Source organism: Dromiciops gliroides, chromosome 3, assembly GCF_019393635.1.
Source record: "Dromiciops gliroides isolate mDroGli1 chromosome 3, mDroGli1.pri, whole genome shotgun sequence".
NCBI lineage: Eukaryota > Metazoa > Chordata > Mammalia > Microbiotheria > Microbiotheriidae > Dromiciops > Dromiciops gliroides.
In genome coordinates this window covers 201,430,421-201,449,188 of record NC_057863.1, presented here as the reverse complement: position 1 = coordinate 201,449,188, position 18,768 = coordinate 201,430,421, and the positions used below count along the sequence as shown (strand labels likewise).

The 18,768-nt window shown below is 36.9% G+C and overlaps 1 protein-coding gene across 1 annotated transcript; it reads right to left on the bottom strand.

The window, feature by feature from the left end:
- Window positions 1-316: 316 nt before the first annotated feature.
- Window positions 317-17,781, bottom strand: LOC122747341 (insulin-like growth factor 2 mRNA-binding protein 2). Its single transcript, XM_043993423.1, is given in 6 exon segments — window positions 317-583; window positions 586-650; window positions 653-1,289; window positions 1,291-1,547; window positions 1,908-2,271; window positions 17,710-17,781. Coding segments are annotated over 6 exon segments (1,662 nt in total).
- Window positions 17,782-18,768: the final 987 nt, after the last annotated feature.

Here is an 18,768-nt window from a genome sequence, read left to right as displayed (position 1 = left end):
GGGAGGGCTGGGCATTGTGAGGGAGGGGGTTTAGTCAGAAAGGTACTACCTGTGCAGTTGGGAATTACCTGTGTGTGCGAACAGAAGGGATACTGTCTTTGAGAAGAGGAATCTCTGTCTTCCTCCATCTATATACAGCTCACATATCCTTTTTTGAATATTGCTGGGACAAGTACCATTGACATTGTTTCCTTTCCTATTCAATCACCTAAATGGAAGTTGTGGCTGTTTGATTTTTTCTTTTTTCTTTTTTTCTGTGATGTGTTGCCCAGAGCACTGCTTTGCCTGGGGGTGTGGAGAGAGAAGGAAGAAAGACTCAATGGAGAGAGAAAGAGGGCAAGAAAAACTGGGGTAGAGGGAAGGAGGCTGTATATAGATGAAGGGAGACAGAGATGACCACTATCCTCTCACTGACATCCGGACCTTCAGCAGGATCAATCTTGATGGAGGCCCCAGCGAATCTGGCCAGCTGTTTGATGTGGTGGCCTTTCTCGCCAAAGATGGCTCCGACAGCCTGGGTGGGGTTGAAGGGGTATACCACTTCCTGTTCAGGCACGTTCAAGGTCATCACGTCATTCTCTCCTAGGCCTCAAGAAGCTTCCTCATGATCTCCCCCTCGTCAGAGGAGCAGGCCTCAATCCTACCTTTGTGATGGTTCTCTCTGGGTTGCAAATGGTCAGATCCTGCAGAAGAGAGATGGTGATCTTGGTCCCCATGTCCTGCTCAATTTTCTTCAGTTTTTGTCCTTCTTTACCAATCAGTCTCCCAACCAAACTATTGTGGGCCAGGATCTTCAGAGGAATTTCCTCCACTAACTTGGTCTCATCTGCTTCTTTCTGCATGATTTTGAGGATCATCCGACAAGCTTTGCTGGAGCTCTCGGGGCTGGCATGGATGGTCACGGGCTTCTCAGATGCCCCTGCCTTTTCCCTCCTGTGTATGTCTACATTAGACTGCGTTTGCTTGGTGAGGTTCTTAATAGTCAAGTCCTCCTTTCCTATTATGGCGCCAACAAACTGGGTAAGGGACAAGGATCCGGAGCAGGAATTCCAGCTGCTTGGACTGGTCCGAGCACCCCGGGGAGTGGCCGTGCTCCCTGGAAGAGTACTCCCCCCGCGGGATCTTAGAGGGGCGTTCCCGTTCTCATCTGGGATATAGGAAATCCTGAAGGCTTAGTTTTCAAACTGAAGACCGCTGAGCTTCTCAGTGGCTACTTGAGCCTCTTCTCCAGTGGCGTAGGTCACATTGACAACAGCAGCCTTGGTTTCCGTGTTGACTTGTTCCATCCAGGTTCTTTACTGTCCCCCAGTGAGTCAAGAGTCCGTCCAATACTTCTCACTGCAAGTGAAGGGGAATGTTCCGAATCTGAAGCTTCCTGCTCCTCAGTTTTTTAGGGACGGAATAATCAACTTCCATGTCCTTCTCAGGTAATTCCACTTTACTTGAAAACTGAAAACGCAGGGCTGAGGCAGCCATGCTGTGTGCTAGTAGCCCCTGGTCTGGGTGCCTGCGGCCAGTCCGCTCACTGGGAGCTCTGAGTGAAGGCTCTGGGGGCCGGGCTAAAGTTCTCGCTTTTCCTACTTTGCGGTTTGCGGGGGACACGCGGACGACCCTCCGAGAGAGAGAGAGAGAGAGAGAGAGAGAGAGAGAGAGAGAGAGAGAGAGAGAGAGAGAGAGAGAGAGAGAGAGAGAGAGAGAGAGAGGGAGAGAGAGGGAGAGAGAGGGAGAGAGAGGGAGAGAGAGGGAGAGAGAGGGAGAGAGAGGGAGAGAGAGGGAGAGAGAGGGAGAGAGAGGGAGAGAGAGAGAGAGAGAGAGAGAGAGAGAGAGAGAGAGAGAGAGAGAGAGAGAGAGAGAGAGAGAGAGAGAGAGAGAGAGAGTGTCCCTTTGGCCTTGGGTGTCCTTTGTACCCCCGGCGCCCAGAGACCGGGCGCAGCTCTCTGCCCGAGTGCACCTGCCCGCGCGTGTGTGTCTGCGTGTGGGAGCGCTCGCGGGAGAGCGCCCGTAGGTCTGTGCCCGCGTATGCCCATGTGTGCCCGTGTGGGTGCGCTCCTGCGTGCCTCCGAGATGCAGTGGCCTGGCGGTAGTGCTCTCCCCGCCCGGGCCCCCAGCCCTCTTTTTGACTTGCTTTGGCTCGTTGCCCCCGCCGACTTCTGACCTGGCACTTCGTAAAAAGGTTCTCGAATTCGCTAGAGAGGTGGGGACCCGTCGCTGGGGCGCCCCTGGCCCGAGGCCGATGGCATTAGAATTAAAACAAAAAAGGTAGGAAAAAGGCTAGTGGTAAGAATCACACAGTTAATAGAACATACTTTTTATTATACATGACGTGAAATTTTTGATACACTAAATGTGAGATTTGTGTATATCTTGGTATACTTCTAAAGAACTGAACAAACGAATCATTCATATTCTTGTGATAAATATCAAATCAAATCAGGGGAGGAAGGTAAAAGTCATTTTAGAAAATATAGTTTAGAATTAAGAAATAAGAGACACCCATGTAGGCTTTCCACAAGCTTATAGCTTTACAATAAAAATAACTTGCTTTCTGAAGAGACTTCAAAATTACTAGAATTATTAAAGACAAAAGCATATTACAAAAATGAAACTGAATATATTTAAACGGAAAGGAAATACAGAAGGAAAAACAGAATCAGCTTGCTGTTTCTCTATAGTTATAATGATGTTGAAAATCAATATCAAAATGGAAGACTAATGATAATACATGATAAACAATTTTAACAGCTCCACCTGGATATATTCAAAGGAGTCAGTAATGTAAGTAGGAGTATGAATTGAAAATTGGTCTTGATTAGTACCTTTTTAAACAAAAATTTAACTATTATGAACCATTTAATATTATAACCATCTAATCAATCAGCAAGCATTTATTAAGTGCAATATATCTGGTACTATGCTAGGCTCTGGGCATACAAATTGGCCATATATATTTTATTGGGAGAAACATGTACATGGATGAGTATATAAAGAAAAAACATTTACAGAATAACTGCAAAATAAATGCAAGGTACTTAAAAGAGATTATTTAGGGGAGAAGGCCTTTGAAAGTTGTTAGATTGTAATAAGGATTGCTAGCATTTATAGATAATTATAATATTTGAAAACTATATATATGCAAAATTCTATTTGCTTGTTTATTACATATGTATTATATTTGCAAGTTTTCTAGATGATGATGATGTTTGAAAAACTGAGGCTAAGAAAGTTTAAGTAAGTGACTTGCCCCAAATCACACAGCAAGTATCTGAGTGCTAGGATTCTTGACTCTGCCCAACTCTCTATCCACTGAACCACTTTAGCTGCTTAAGAATGATATACGGAGATGGTACTGATCAAGCTGAATCTTGAAGGGAATGAGAAATTTTAAGAGCTATAGGTAAGATGACTGAACTTTAGATATAGCAGGAATACAAGGAAGGAATAAGCATTTACATAGTGCCTATATATGACAGGCACTGTGCTAAACACTTTTTCAAAAATAAATTTGATAGTCTATACAACCCTGGAAGTTGGGTGCTATTATTATCCCCATTATTGAGCAAACTAAGGCAACTGAGGAAACTAAGGCAAACAGGTTAAATGATTTCACCAGGATCAGACAGTTTGAGGTCAGGTTTGAACTTAAGGCTTTCCTGACTCCAGGCACAATTGTCTATCTACTGTGCTAACAATTGCCTCATTGGGGATGGGTATAGAGAAAGGAAGCAAAGGAATATGTTAGATGATGAAATGACTTAAAGGAGAAACAGAGAGAGGTCCAATTTGACTGCATTGTACAGTATGAAATGAGCAATATAAAAAAAGGCTGAATAAATTATGAGAACCAAATTATAAAGGGGTTTAAAAACCAAAGAAAAACACTAATTTTATATTTCAGTCATAATAGGAAGCTGGTAATTTTAATGAATAGGGAGTTACATGGTCATATCTATGTATATGAATATAACTTTGTAATCTGAACAACAAAGGAGGTAAAAGTTGAGTTATGGAAATCAATGAGAAGGGGATCACAATAGTCCAGGTGAAAGGTAATGAGTATATTAATTAGGGTTGTAACTTTGTGAGTAATAAGAAGGGGTCAAATTCTAGAGATGTTGCAGAGATAAAAATGGCAAGATTTGGGAATTGATTAGCTTTATTGCATGAGATACATGAAGGATACAAAGATAATACGATGTTACAAACCTGAGAGATGTTGGCCTTTTCATAAATAAGGAAATTACAACACAGTTTTGAGGAAAAGCTAATAGTTCTGTTTTGAACATGTTTATTTTCAGATATCAATGGGACATGAAATGTCTAATAGGTAATTGATTATATAGGACTACATTTCAAAAACTGGAACAGGATATATAGATATATGGGTCATCTGACTAGAGATGATAATTAATTTCATAGGAGTTGATGAGGTCACTGAGAGGTAGAGTGTAGAGAGGTAAGAGAATGGGTCCCAGGATGGACCTTTGGGATTATCCACAGTTAAAGGTTATTATTTGAATGATTTCACAGGAAAAAATAAATAAAATTGAAAAATAACAATGATGATAACTAGTAGACAGTGGTAACATGAAATCTAATACAATAGAGAACATCAGGAATAGAGTGTGTTCAGCAGAAAAAGGACTGAAGGAAAGACTATCAGAAACAGCAATAAAGTGATTTTTGGTAATTTTTGGAAAAGTAGTTTCAGTTCAATTGCTAAGGTCAGAAGCCAGATTGCAGATGGATGAGAAGCAAGTGTGAGGAGAGGAAGCATACTCTTTGAGTGAGTAGGAGGATTAAAAAAAAAAAGTTCAGAAAGTTTCTTAACCAGGGAACACTTATCTCCTTGAGACATGGAGAGAGGTGACAGCCAAGGGCAATACTGTTTTAGAATATACATTCATTTGTAATACACTATAGAGGAGGTGGCAGAAAATTATGAGCAGTAGCTCTTTCTAAAACAAGCAAAAAAAAAAAAGTGGAATTGATAACAAGTCTATAGAAATCTTGGCATGAGACCTAAATGAGTAACATCATCCCAAGAGAATTTGTAGATGTAACTGGCAGGAGGACAAGTAGATGTAAATTGGAACAAATTTGTCAACGTTTCTATAATCTATTTTCATCATCAGTGACAGAGGAACCATCACATATGGACCCTAACACCTCATTTCTCCCTGTGCTATATGAAGAAATAGAAATGGCATTTAGGAAGACAGAGTGAGGAAGATTCCCTGAACTAGATCAAATATACATTTAGGCAACCCATGATGGAAGAAACACAATATTCAAAGCATTGGAGGCTAAACTCTATTCAATATATCAAAAAAGGGAAGATACTAAAAGAAAGGCAAAACAAAAAATCAAGGTTGATACAATTGCCTAAAAATGAAACATCAATAACTATTTACATATAGACCCAATTTTTCACCTTTCTAGGTAAACTATCAGAATGATATACATATATATTAAAGTTATCCTTATCAAAATATAAGAACAGGCACAGTTATTTAGATTTCTGTTATTGTTTTTGTTTGCTTTTGAACTCATAGACATTCTAGAATGGTGTGCCAAATGTTCTGATATACCCTGTGGTTAGTATTATACTTTATTCTCTCCCTCTATTCTCAGTGTCAGGGGAAGTCAGTGATGTCACAAAAGTCTCATCAGGTTTCCTGGAACATCCAACATATCCTTTTAACCATGACTTATACTAAGAATTTTCAAAAATTAATCACATCATTATGATCACAAAATTCGCTAATGTGTATAAAATATCTGTTTATTGCTTCTTGATTACAAAAAGTCTTTGACATTGTAGAGCAAAGTGAAACCAAAAAAAAAAAATCTCTTCCAACTGGGATTTTCTGATGCATATTAAAGTCACAGAGGGATCCTTATAATAACAACTGAAGAGTTTCAAGTTTCTTTTTTTCAGTAAGCCTCTGATTGATTATTAACATCAAAGAACAATAAAATTAATAGATGTATTACAATGGACTGATGGCCCTTGCCATGGGAGATAATCTAAGCAAATTCTAAAAGGAAAGATAAAAGACTAATAGGTGATGAGGTCCTCCAAATGATCTTGTTTACAGATGATATTGTACTGATTGCATCAAGCACCATAACATTATAGAATTTCCTCATTGAGGATTATGATTCTCATGAGACTGGCCTAATAATTCATAATGGAAAAATAAATGAAAAAATGCCTATTGGCCAGATGATAATGAGTGGTTGAAAGGATAATCTACAAATTCAGTATATCATCTAGCAACTCATCTGTCCATCCCTCTTTATAATTGAATATGGGCAAAGATTTTGGCCCAGATTAAACAGTAGGAAGAAAGTAGATTATTGCTTCTTTCCTTCCTTCCTTCCTTCCTTCCTTCCTTCCTTCCTTCCTTCCTTCCTTCCTTCCTTCCTTCCTTCCTTCCTTCCTTCCTTCTTTCCTCCCTTCCTTCTTTCTTTCCTTCCTCCTTCTTTCTTTCTTTCTTTCTTTCTTTCTTTCTTTCTTTCTTTCTTTCTTTCTTTCTTTCTTTCTTTCTTTCTTTCTTTCTTTCTTTCTTTCTTTCTTTCTTTCTTTCTTTCTTTCTTTCATAAAACAGCATATATAAAGAGATTTGTAAACCTTAAAGCATTATACAAGTGCTTACTATAGCCATTATTTAATATATGACTAGAAAAAGGGAAGGTCAGTGATTTGGTCAGTAAGAGAAAACTCACGGGCAATTGTACTGCTACACTGGATATTTGTAAAATATCAATATGCTGAAATTTTCTATGGAAGTTCTATTGAAAAACATGAACAAGAATAGAAGAGGATGAGGTGTGGCTGAGTTTTGATTGGGTACCCACCTTGAGGGGAAAATAGATTTTCTTAAGTGTTAAAGTATAATAAATATCCTGAAATATATCACTCATAATATGATTAAAATATATGGAGTATTACTTTATGACAGCATGTAAACAGTTTTTTTTGCAAGGGTTCAATGTGTACTTGAAAATAATCTATATTACATTATTCTATTTTTCTTCCTCCATATATGCTATTTCCAATTTATTAAGAAGCAGTTCTGACTTCTGATTGATTGACTTCTATTTCATTATTATTATCATGGGTTTTTATTATTATTGTTATTTTTTTATATTCTAAGAATGGAGAAACAGTCCGAAGACATTATCAAGGCAGATGAATATTACTCACTTTTGGGGATTCATGTGGGTACAAAAACCAAACTCTAAGTAACTTTGACTATTCTCATATTTTGATAAGTATAACTTTAATATATGTATATATCATTCTCATAATTCAATGAGAAATAAAAAAGTGGGTCTTTATGTAAAAAGTTTTTGATGTTTCATTTTTAGGCAATGTTGGTAGAAGAACCTTGAAAATATTATGATTTTGAATTCATATGCAAAAGACCAAAGGCCATAAAGACACAGGTTATATTTTCCTCATTACCACTAAAAATAAGGTATGCATATGAAAAGCTGACTTGGGAAGTGGACAATAAGTTAAAAAGGGATCGTAGTTTTAAATATGAGTAATGGGCCCAGTGCCAGAGATAGATAATGCCTGTATGAATATATTTGTCTGGAGGCTTGAAAATCTCATTAAAAGGGCTTTAAACTGAAAAGGAAAGGGAAGAGAAGAAAGTATCTATGTATATCCGATATATTTACCAAGCTACATACTATAGAAAATGGCCACAATGAAGGAAGGAGAACATTTGGTTGAAGATCAACAGAGGGGAAAAAGTATTTTTTGTCCTCACAATTTGCCATGGGCCACCTGGGAAGAAAAAAATAGATAATAGATGAAAAGTTCATGAAACAGACCACAAGGCTGTCAGAGAGGCATGATGTAAATAGTGATGGGTAACTTCAAGCATTCAGACATCTGCTGGAACATTTTGTCTTTCCCAAATACAGCAGCTAATACTTGACTTCCTTTAATGCTAACTTCATCCTTGAACAGGAGGAGGAATGAAATAGAAAACAAAATTCAGTAGTGGATTTAATTCTCACCAACAGGGAGTAATTTGTTGCTATGATTGGAATTATGGAAATTTTTGGAGGAAGTCAGTACTCCCTTCCAAGTCTTGTGATAGAAGAGAGAAAAGCTGAGCAGAGTTTATTATGTGCCCTAAATTTGGGGAGAGCAGATATTCAAGGTTCAGAGGAAAGTTAGGTAGTGCCCATTCTTTTGTATTCCCAGTTTTTTAATTGTTTGTTGTTTTTTTGCTGGGCTGTTAAGTGACTTGACAGCTAGTAAGCATCAAGTGTTTGAACTCAGGTCTTCCTGAATCCAGACCTGGTGCTTTATCCACTGTTCCCCATCCCCAGTTCTTAGCACAATGCCTGGCACATGGTAGGCATTTTATAAATGTTCATTGATTGATCCCATGAAGAAAATTCTATAGGCTGGTTAAGGCAGAACAAAATATATTGAAATTTCAGTCTCAGTAATAAAATTCAGAAGGCACAAAGAGAAACAATTCAGATCTTTACAGTCACAATAATGGGAGGGGAGGAATGTCCAAATCATCAGCTCCTGTAACTCATGTAAAAGAGTAAAGGAAGGCAGGCATGTTTATCTTGTACAACATCTGTGGATCACAGAATAGAATGGAAAAGTGGAGGAGACAATGTTTGAAATCAGTTTTTTCTTCCCATATAACCAGAGAAAGTATATTCACAACAGTGGACAGTCATGGAAATAACTAACCTCTCCCATTAAGGCATCTATCTATGAGCTTTAGCATCATTTTTTTTTCTCTGCAGGTCTTGGATCTAGAATTCTTGGCCACCAGATGATAGAGTATTGTGTTTTGCTAAACGTGACAGTCACTGGTTGCCACACTCACAAGTTTGGTGGCTCCAGTCAACCTCATAAAAGTATAACTCAGAACATTGTCAGCCTCTGCCCCATTGCTCAAATGACAATCACAAAGCTGGGATCTGAGGACAGCAGAAAGAAGAAAAAAAAACCAAGCCCTTCAAACATGTATACCTCAGTATGATAGTCACATTACTTCCTTCTCTGTAGCATATCTCTTGTATGATAGATTCTGTGTCCTTTGTTGTTCAGCCATTTCCTGTCATGCCTGCCTTTTTGTGACCACATTTGGGGTTTTCTTGATATACTAAGATACTGAACTAGTTTGCCATTTCATTCTCTAGCTATTTACTGAGGTAAATAGGGTTAAGTGACTTGCCCAGGGTCACACAGATAGTAAGTGTCTTAGGCCACATTTGAACTGAGAAAGATGAGTCTTCCTCACTCCAAGCATGGCAATCTAACCACCACTCCACTCAGCTGCCCCAGGAGAGTATTATTTGGGGGGGTTGCATAAATTCTGTTTCTTCTGTTTCCTCCTGGAAAGTTTTGGGGTTCTTTGGTCTCAAGAGAGATGAAATGGTAATTAAGAAATATTGACTATAATTAAGTAGAAAAAAATAGAAGGGCAATGGAATTTATTCAGTAGTCATACCTTCTTTCTATTGTCTCTTATATTTCCATAATAATTGTTGGCTTTAAAGTATTCAGAGCTGTTGACATATGTTAACTCTTGATTCTCACAACAACCCTATGAGGCAGGTGCTATTATTATGCTCATTTTACAGATGAACAAACTGAGACACAGGTTAAGTGATTTCCTTATAGTTATATAGTTTGTAAGTATTTAAGGCAGGATTTCAACTCATCTTTCTATCTCCAAGACCTTTGCTCTATGCATTGTAACACTTAGCTGCCTAATCTACAAGAAAGAGGAGTCCAACCCTTTCCTTGGTTCCTACCTTGACTCTACCAGAAGTAAGTTTATAGGCACTTCCCTTTCTATTCTGACATTCCCACACTAAATACACTTGATTTCCATGTGGGTGAAGGGAGAAACATTCTTGGCTGCATATCTCATCCAATGTCGATTCTTCCCATAGACTAGGATAGCCATTCTCAAAGTGAGGGACCCTAGTTGCAGGGGATTCACAACTATTTCCCCCAAAATACTAATTTCTAATATAGAAAATATAACCTATATAAACCAAACTCCTTGAAAGGTTCCCATTAATTTAAAAAATTTTAAATGGATCCTGAAATTCCAAAGTTTGAGAACTCCCAGACTCTGCAAATTGCCATTAATCAAATAAGAAAACATTTAATTGAAACATACAAAAATAATCTCACAAGCAAGAAAATCTATACCATAAAATACTTCTTAACCATCTCATAAAACAATAGAAAATAGATCCCTCTTACAAACTCCTACAATGAAAAGAAAAAAGGAAACACAATCATGTTCTAAAGATAGTGGAGGAAGGTATAACATCTGTGGCTTTTAGTACATATTAGGATACTTCTCCAGGCAGTTTTTTCTTCTTAATACAAGCCTGAGTGAATATGTACTGGAGACTGCCTTGAGTTATGTCTGGACCACTTTTCTGGGCAACTCGTTACCTCCTCATCTTTCACTGAGTGATGCCCTCCATTGAGTAGAGGCCTCTATTTCATTGCAACACCTCTGCCAGCAGAGCTATTATTTATCCTGGCAATTTCTGTTCTTCTAACTTTTTAGTCTTCCCCCAAAGGGGCATCTTTGCTGTTGTCCAGAGCAGCTTCATTCTCTTTCTTTTGGCTTGAGCATGACTCCTTTACTTTTTTGCTCTCCCAGGCTGACTGGCCTTGGGTGTTCTTGTTTATTACCCTTTTAGATTCAAGCTGCTTGCTTAAGGTTTAGGCCTCTAATTAGAGTTTTTCTCTCAGATCCAATCTCCAAGGTCATGTGCTTAGGAGTTAGTTATCACGATTTTAGGGTCTGATTTTTTCAGTAGCCTCACTAACCTCCTGGGTGATGACTTAAAGGATAGGATCCTTGAGACAGCTGCTAAGGGACACTTCCTTTACCTCTCTACACAGGGTTAGATTAAGAAACTAACTAACTCCTTTTAGGGTCAGGCAGATTCCTCCCCACATTTCTTGTTTCAGGAGTTGAGGAAAAAGATTCATGAAATCTTTGCTGGACCTTTCATTACTTCCATGAAAAATATCTTGAATCCTTGATAAGCCTCTAGGAAATGCCAAAGGAAGAAAAAAAAGTTAGGAAAAACAATACCCAACCATATCATTTAGGTGGCATAATGATAGTGAATAGAGCACTGGGCCTAAAGTCAGGAAAACCTGAGTTCAGATATGGCCTCAGATACTTACTAACTGTATGATCCTGGGCAAATTACTTAACATTTTGGCTCAGTTTCCTTATCTATAAAATGGGGAAAATGGGAGTATTGTGAATATCAAATGAGATAATTAAAAAACACTAAACACAGTATCTAGCACACAAGTATGTTAGTTATTGTTATCATCATTATTATTAGTATTATTATTTATTATTTTTCACAATCCTCATGGTATACTGGAATGTTTAGTCTTCTCAATACTATTCTTAAAGCACCTTCCCACTTTTTGGATTTTATTGTCAGTTACCTATCCATCTTCACTTCCAGTTCTTTTATATTTTGCTTTCTATTTATACCAGTGGAATATCAATGTAGGATCTCATTGACTAACTAGTCTTCTTGCTTCACATCTCTCTCAATCCCAAACTTTCTTTTATACTTATATCAAATTAATTTTTTCATGTATAGACCCAAGAATATATGTACTCTGTTTAAAAACCAAACAAAACAACCTTTCAATTGTTCTTCATTGTTACCCCCCCCAAAAAAAATGTGAATCACTTTGCTTATTATTCAAGGGCATCTATGTATAAAACCATGGTAAATGGTCAGTGGTAACTGTCTTTATTGCCTTTTACTTTACTTTCTAATTGCATAAAAGTCCCCCTGTCATGGCTTAAAAGATTTAGAAGCAGAAGACAACTCAGAGGTTATTTAGTCTAAGCCCCTAATTTTATAGGTAGGGAATTTGAGATCTGGCGACTTTGATTGGCTCAGGCAAGATGATATAAGCAGTAAGAATCAAAATAGAATTTGAAAAAAACCACAACAATGAATTTGAGCCTAGATTCCATGACTCTAAATCTAATGCTTAGTCCACTGTACCATAACTATACACTTTCTGGTGTGTTCATTTTGCTTAAGTGTATTTAGAAGTGAAAAACAAAGGTTTATTTCAAAAGGAGAAAAAAAAACAATAAAAAGACAGCTTGGAATAGGTTATTTCTAAAAAAAGGTGACCAAAAGATTATAAATTACCAATTACCAACCAATATGCACATTTTGTACATATTTACATATGTTCAATATTGTGTGTTTGTGTATATATATATATATACATATATATATATATATATATATATATATATATGAGTATATAATAAATTTAAACACTCACTGAAGACTTTTTTTTTTTTTGCGGGGCAATGAGGGTTAAGTGACTTACCCAGGGTCACACAATTAGTAAGTGTCAAGTATCTGAGGTTGTATTTCATCTCAGGTCCTCCTGAATCCAAGGCCAGTGCTTTATCCACTGCACCACCTAGCTGCCCCTCAATTTAGACATTCTTAAAGAGTATTTGAAAAGAACAGGTTTGATAGAATTTTGATAGAATTGATAGAATTCATGTTGACAAAATCGACTGAAAGATGGAGAAGAGAGGATCCCATTGTGCTTACTGTTTGTTGATTAGAAAAGAACATTCAATTCAGTAGTGAGAAAAAACAGTCATCTGAGATTTCTCTTCTAATAAGTTATCTCCATGCATAAATCAAAATTATCTGAGTCCTTGAAAAGTATCACAAAAGATACAGCTTTGAAAAATGATCCTGTGACTATTAACATCAAATGAGACATCAAACACAAGGTGTATAATCATTGATATGAAAAAGTTCCAGCATAGAGTCCCCATTGAATTAGCATAACTTATTGATTGTGAGGACCTTTTGCTGAAGACAACTTTAAATGTTGGCAGGAAAAGTCTGACACCAAGTTGAGGGCCAGTCTGGAATGCATGTAGCAGTATCATAATCAGTGGCCCTTGGAGTCAGTGACAGTGGCAGCAGCAACTTTGGGAGCTGTCAGCCCAGAACTGTTAAAAGAATCAGACAACTGACCTGAAAGAGATTTTAGGGGACCCTCTGCTGGCACTGGGTTCAGAGCATAGTGTTGTTTGGTGATTCTATTAACCATATGCAGTTCTGGGAATGCAATTCCAGGGTGGAAAGGAGCTCTTATGGTCACTCACAAGGGAGCAGGGTTCCTGGTCATGGTTCCAAAGGAGAGAGGATAACTGGTACTTGCAGGCTCAGGAGAACAGGAGACATGCAGGGTAACAGTTTAAGGGACAGAAGGAGTCCTAACCCTTGTGGCTACAAGGGAACACAGGCTTTTCATGAATAAAGAAGGATGAAGACATAGACCAGGAGAACAGTGACCACACCTCTTTCCTGGGAAGCACTGAAAACTTGTAAATTCCTAGAACTAGCTCTGAAAACAGTAGCGCGCGCACACACACACACACACACACACACACACACACACACACACACCAACAACAACAACCCTGAATTTGGGACAGTGCCTCTCCACTCTTAGGGGAGCAGAACCCAATTTTAACCTAATAAAAAATAAAAAAAATAGGCAAGGAAAGTGATCAAACAATAACAACAAAAGAACTTGACCATAAAAAGCTACAATGTCAGCAGAGAAGGATAAGAAACTCAGAAGACATGAAAGACAGAAGACAGCTACAATCAAAGCCTCAAAGCAAAATGCAAATTTGACACAAGCCCAACAAGAATTTCAGGAACAGGATTTTTGTTGTTGTTGTTGCTGTTTTGTTTTTTTTTAAAGAGCTGAGTGGTAGAAAGAAAATTGGGAAAATAAATGGGAATCATGGAAGAAAATTACAAAAAAAGAATTAATAGTGTGGTAAAAGAGGCACAAAAAGACTGGAAAAATAACAACTTAAAAAAGCAGAATTGATAGAATAGTGAAAGAGGCAGAGAAAGTCATTGAAGAAAAGAACTTCTTAAAAAGCCCATTAAGGGGCAGCTAGGTGGCGCAGTGGATAAAGCACAGGCCCTGGATTCAGGAGTACCTGAGTTCAAATCTGGCCTCAGATACTTGACACTTAGTAGCTGTGTGACCATGGCAAGTCACTTAACTCCCATACTGCCCCCCCCCAAAAAAAAAGCCCATTAGACCAAATAGAAGAGACGGTATGAAAAGAACTGGATAAATTGAAAAAAAAAAAAAGGATACAAAAGCCCAATGAAGAAAATGATTCTTAAAAATTAGAATTGGGAAAGCAGAAGCTAACAACTCTCTGGAACATCAAGAAACAAAAAAACAAAGTGATGAGAGGAAGAAAAATAGAAAAAAATGTAAAATATTTCATTTGAAAAAATAACTGATCTAGTTATTTTTTTGAGTAGAGTTTGAGTTTGAGCAGAAATAATTTAATGATTATGGGACTACCTGAAAACCATCATCAAACCAAGAGCCTAGACATCATATTTCTTTTTATTTTCAGATTGAAGTCTTTTAAATTTTTATTGATTTTTAAAAATAATAAGCATTTATTTTATAGGGTTTTTTTGTGGGGCTATGGGGGTTAAGTGACTTGCCCAGGGTCACACAGCTAGTAAGTGTCAAGTGTCTGAGGCCACATTTGAACTCAGGTCCTCCTGAATCCAGGGCCAGTGCTTTATGCACCGCGCCACCTAGCTGCCCCTATTTATAGTTTTGAATTTCAACTTTTATCCCTCTACCTCTTCCTCCCCTCTACCCTCCCTGATGCAGTAAGCAGATATGGGTTATACATTTGTAATTATGCAAAACATTACCATATTAGTTATTTTGTACAAGAAAACTTTAATAAAAGAAAAAAATCAAAGAAAGTGAAAATAGCATGCTTCCATCTTTGTTAAATCTCTATTGGTTCTTTCTTTGGAGATAGATAGTATGTTTCATCCTTAGTCCTTTGGGATTTTCTTGGATCATTATATTTCTGAGAATAATTGCCATTCAGAGTTCTTCATCAAACAATATTTCTGTCTCTGTGTACAATGTCCTTTTGGTTCTGTTCACTTCACAATACAACAATTCATACAAGTTTTTCCAGCTCTTCCTGAAATCATTCTGCTTTTCATTTCTTATACCACAATAACATTTCATCACCATCATATACCATAGTTTGTTTAGCCATTAATCAATTGATGGGCATTCCTTTGATTTCTAATTCTTAGCCACCAAAAAATGAGCTGCTATAAATATTTTTATACAAATAGGTCTTTCTTTTCCTTTTTGGGGAGTAGACATTATATTTCAAGAAATTATAAAAGCAAAATTGCTGTAATATCTTAGATACAGAGGGTAAAATAGAAATTAAAAGAATCCACTGACTACCTCCTGAGAGAGATCCTAAAATCAAAACTTCTAGGTATATTATAACTAAATGTTAGAACTCCTGTTTAAAAGAGAAAATATTGCAAGTAACTAGAAAGAAACCATTTAAATGTCATGGATCCACAGTCAGGATCACACAAGATTTAGTCACTACCATCTGATAGGAGTGCTGGGCTTGGAAGATAATACTCTGGAAGAAAAAATAAGATAGGATTATAAGTAAGAATAACCTATCCAGAGGGCAGCAAGGTGGCACAGTGGATAGAGCACTGGCCTCATAGTCAGGAAGACCTGAGTTCAAATCTGGCCTCAGACACTTAGCACTTTTACTGGCTGTGTGACTCTAGGCACGTCACTTAACCCCAATTGCCTCACCAAAAAAATAAAAATAAAAAAAAGAATAACCTATCCAGAAAAACTGATTACACTCCTTTAGGGGAAAATGGTTATTTGATGAAATAGAGTACTTTCAAGTATTCCTGATGAAATACCACAGCTGAATAAAATACTTAATTTTCAAATATGAAACTCAAGAGAAGCCTAAAAGTAAAACATGAAAGAGAAGTCCTATTTATATTCTCATATGGAAAGACGATAATTGTAATTTCTAAGAACTTTATCATTATTAGGGAATTTAGAAGGAATCTACATAGATAAAGGGCACAAGTGTGAGTTGTTTATGTGAGGATGATATCAACAAAAAGAGGGGTGAGAGAGAGTTATGCACTGGGAGAAGGGGGAAGGGAAAGGAAGAATGGGGGAAATTATTATCTCAGATAAAAGTGGCATGGAAGGAAGAGTATTGACAGAGGTTGGGGAAAAAGGAGGAAGGGTGGCAGGTGATGCTTGAATATCATTCTCATAAAAATTGGTTCAAAAAAGGAAGAATATATATTCATACTCAGCTGGGTACAGAAATGCATCTTAATAACAGGGAAGGAAGAGGGCAAGGAGATAAGAGAAAAGAAGGAAGTGATAAAAAAAGAGGGTGGTTTAAAGGAGGCAGTAGGCAGAAGGCAGAAACAAAACAGACTCTTGATAAGGAACAAGTTAAAAATAGAGATACACAGTGGATAGAGCACCAGCCCTGGAGTCAGGAGGACCTGAGTTCAAACCTGGCCTCAGACACTTGATATGTTTTCTCAGTTTCTAGAAAACTTTCTTCAAAGATTCCAGGAGAAAAATGTAAATGGGACTGGGAATGAGGAACTTGTGGTTGGTGGTGGATAAACTAAAAGTCAACTGTCACCCTCCCAGCTGTCAGAATGGAAACTTAATTTTAAGACATTAGATTACTTTATTTATAGCTACTGGAAAGAGGATCTTAATCTTTGGTCAGTCACCTTTCTTTAGTTACTAGAAAGGGGAATTTAGCCCTTTTTGAAAAAGAAAAATCTTTTAATTCCATTATTATTCTATTTATAGAAAGATATCAGTATTATTCTAAATTATCTTCTACTAAATAATAAGGTCTTATGAGTCTATATATTCACTAAATCTATAGGTAACCTAGACATAAGAAAGTATCTTATTCTGGCTTAGGAGTTAGGGAAAGCTTTTCCTAAAGAAAGGGTTTTAAACCTATAATCAAACTAAAAATAAATCAAAGTAATCAATAATACCTGATTTCCTTTTCAATTCTGAGTGCAAATTGAAGTACAATTTTTTCATTTTATTTATTTTTTGGTTTTTTTTTGAGACTTGGCTTATATGGAAATATATTTTTTATGATTCCTATTCATAATTGATATAATATTGCTAGCCATCTCAGTGGGTGGAAAAGGGACAGGGGGAAGGAGAGAATCTGGAACTCAAGTTTAAAATATGTTAAATGTAAATAATATTTTTAAATGAAAAAATTGTTATTTATACAATTCCCTCAGAGAGTTGGTTGTTAAAAATCCCCTCACACATATGTGTACATATATATGCATAATCCTATATATAAATATATACACACATCCACATACATATATATGTATATTTGTACATGTTCTATTATATAACATATATTAAATAATATATTATATATAATTACTATTATATATAATAGTGTACATATATGCATATACACTATATATAGATATCCCTAATCTCTCTTCTGAGCACCATTCCTGCATTACTATCTGTAAGACATTTTAACTGCCTGCTCTTCATGCATCTCAAATTCAGCATATCCAAAACAGAAATCCAATCCTCACCTAAACTTTCCTATTTCTGTTAAGAGACTCCATCATTGCTCCAATCACATGGGCACAAGGACCTAGTCACTTAACTCCTCAATCTCCTTCATCCCACTATTTGATCTGGTGAAAAGTCATTAATTCTACCTTCACAACTTCTCCATTGATTTCTTTCTTGCCATCCATGAAGCTACCATCCTTTTTCAGGACATTCTTCATTTTTGCTTGCACTGTTACAAGTGCCTCCTAATTGATCTTCCTGCTTAAAGTCTCTCCTCACTCCAATCTATCTTCCAAACAGCTGCTGAGAGAAATTACTAAAGCACAGGTCTGACCATTCCATTTCTCTGTTTAATAATCTCTTTTCATTCCATATTATATCTATCATCAAATTCACACTGTCATTTAAAGCCCCCTAGGCAAGTCACTTAACCCTGTTTACCTCCATTCCTTATCTGTAAAAAGAGTTTGCAAATGCAATGGCAAACTACTCTAGTATCTTTACCAAGAAAACCCCAAATGGGGTTGGGCAAGAATGAAAAGACCCAACAAAAGAAAATATATATTGCCTACTTTTTCAATTGTATTATAAAGTACTTCCAATAATGCATTCTATAGTCCAGACAAACTGCCTTTCTTGTTTTTCTTCACACGTCATATTCTATCTCTTACCTCCATGTATTTGTCCAGGTTGTCTTACATGCCTGGAATGTACCTCAGTCTTCAAAGTTAAAATCAATTGCTGCCTCCTAAAAAGGTTTGCTTTATATGCTATTGATTTATGTATGTTTTATTCTCTTCTTGTAGGTCTCACACACATATTTTACAAGATGCTACCTTCTCATAATTTTTTCAGTCTTTGGTTCATATATCCTGCAGATTTAGGGTTGTTATCTATGATTATGTTATGTTCCTAATGATAAATATTTATGATACATGTTTATGAAAGAGTGTTTGTTTGGAGGAGGAAAAGGGATCATGTTCAGGCAAAGACAGTAGGTTTTCTTTGTAACTCATATCCCATAAGGCTAAATATGTGTTCAAAACATGGCAAACAGTATTCTGGGGGCCGGGGATTTAAAGAAGATTGGGGGAATGTACCAGGAAGAGCAAAATATAAATAACTGAGAATGAGAAATAGAAGAACAATTAGAGATGGAGGTATTGATATCCTGCCAAGACTAGCAAAGATTACAGAAGTGGTAG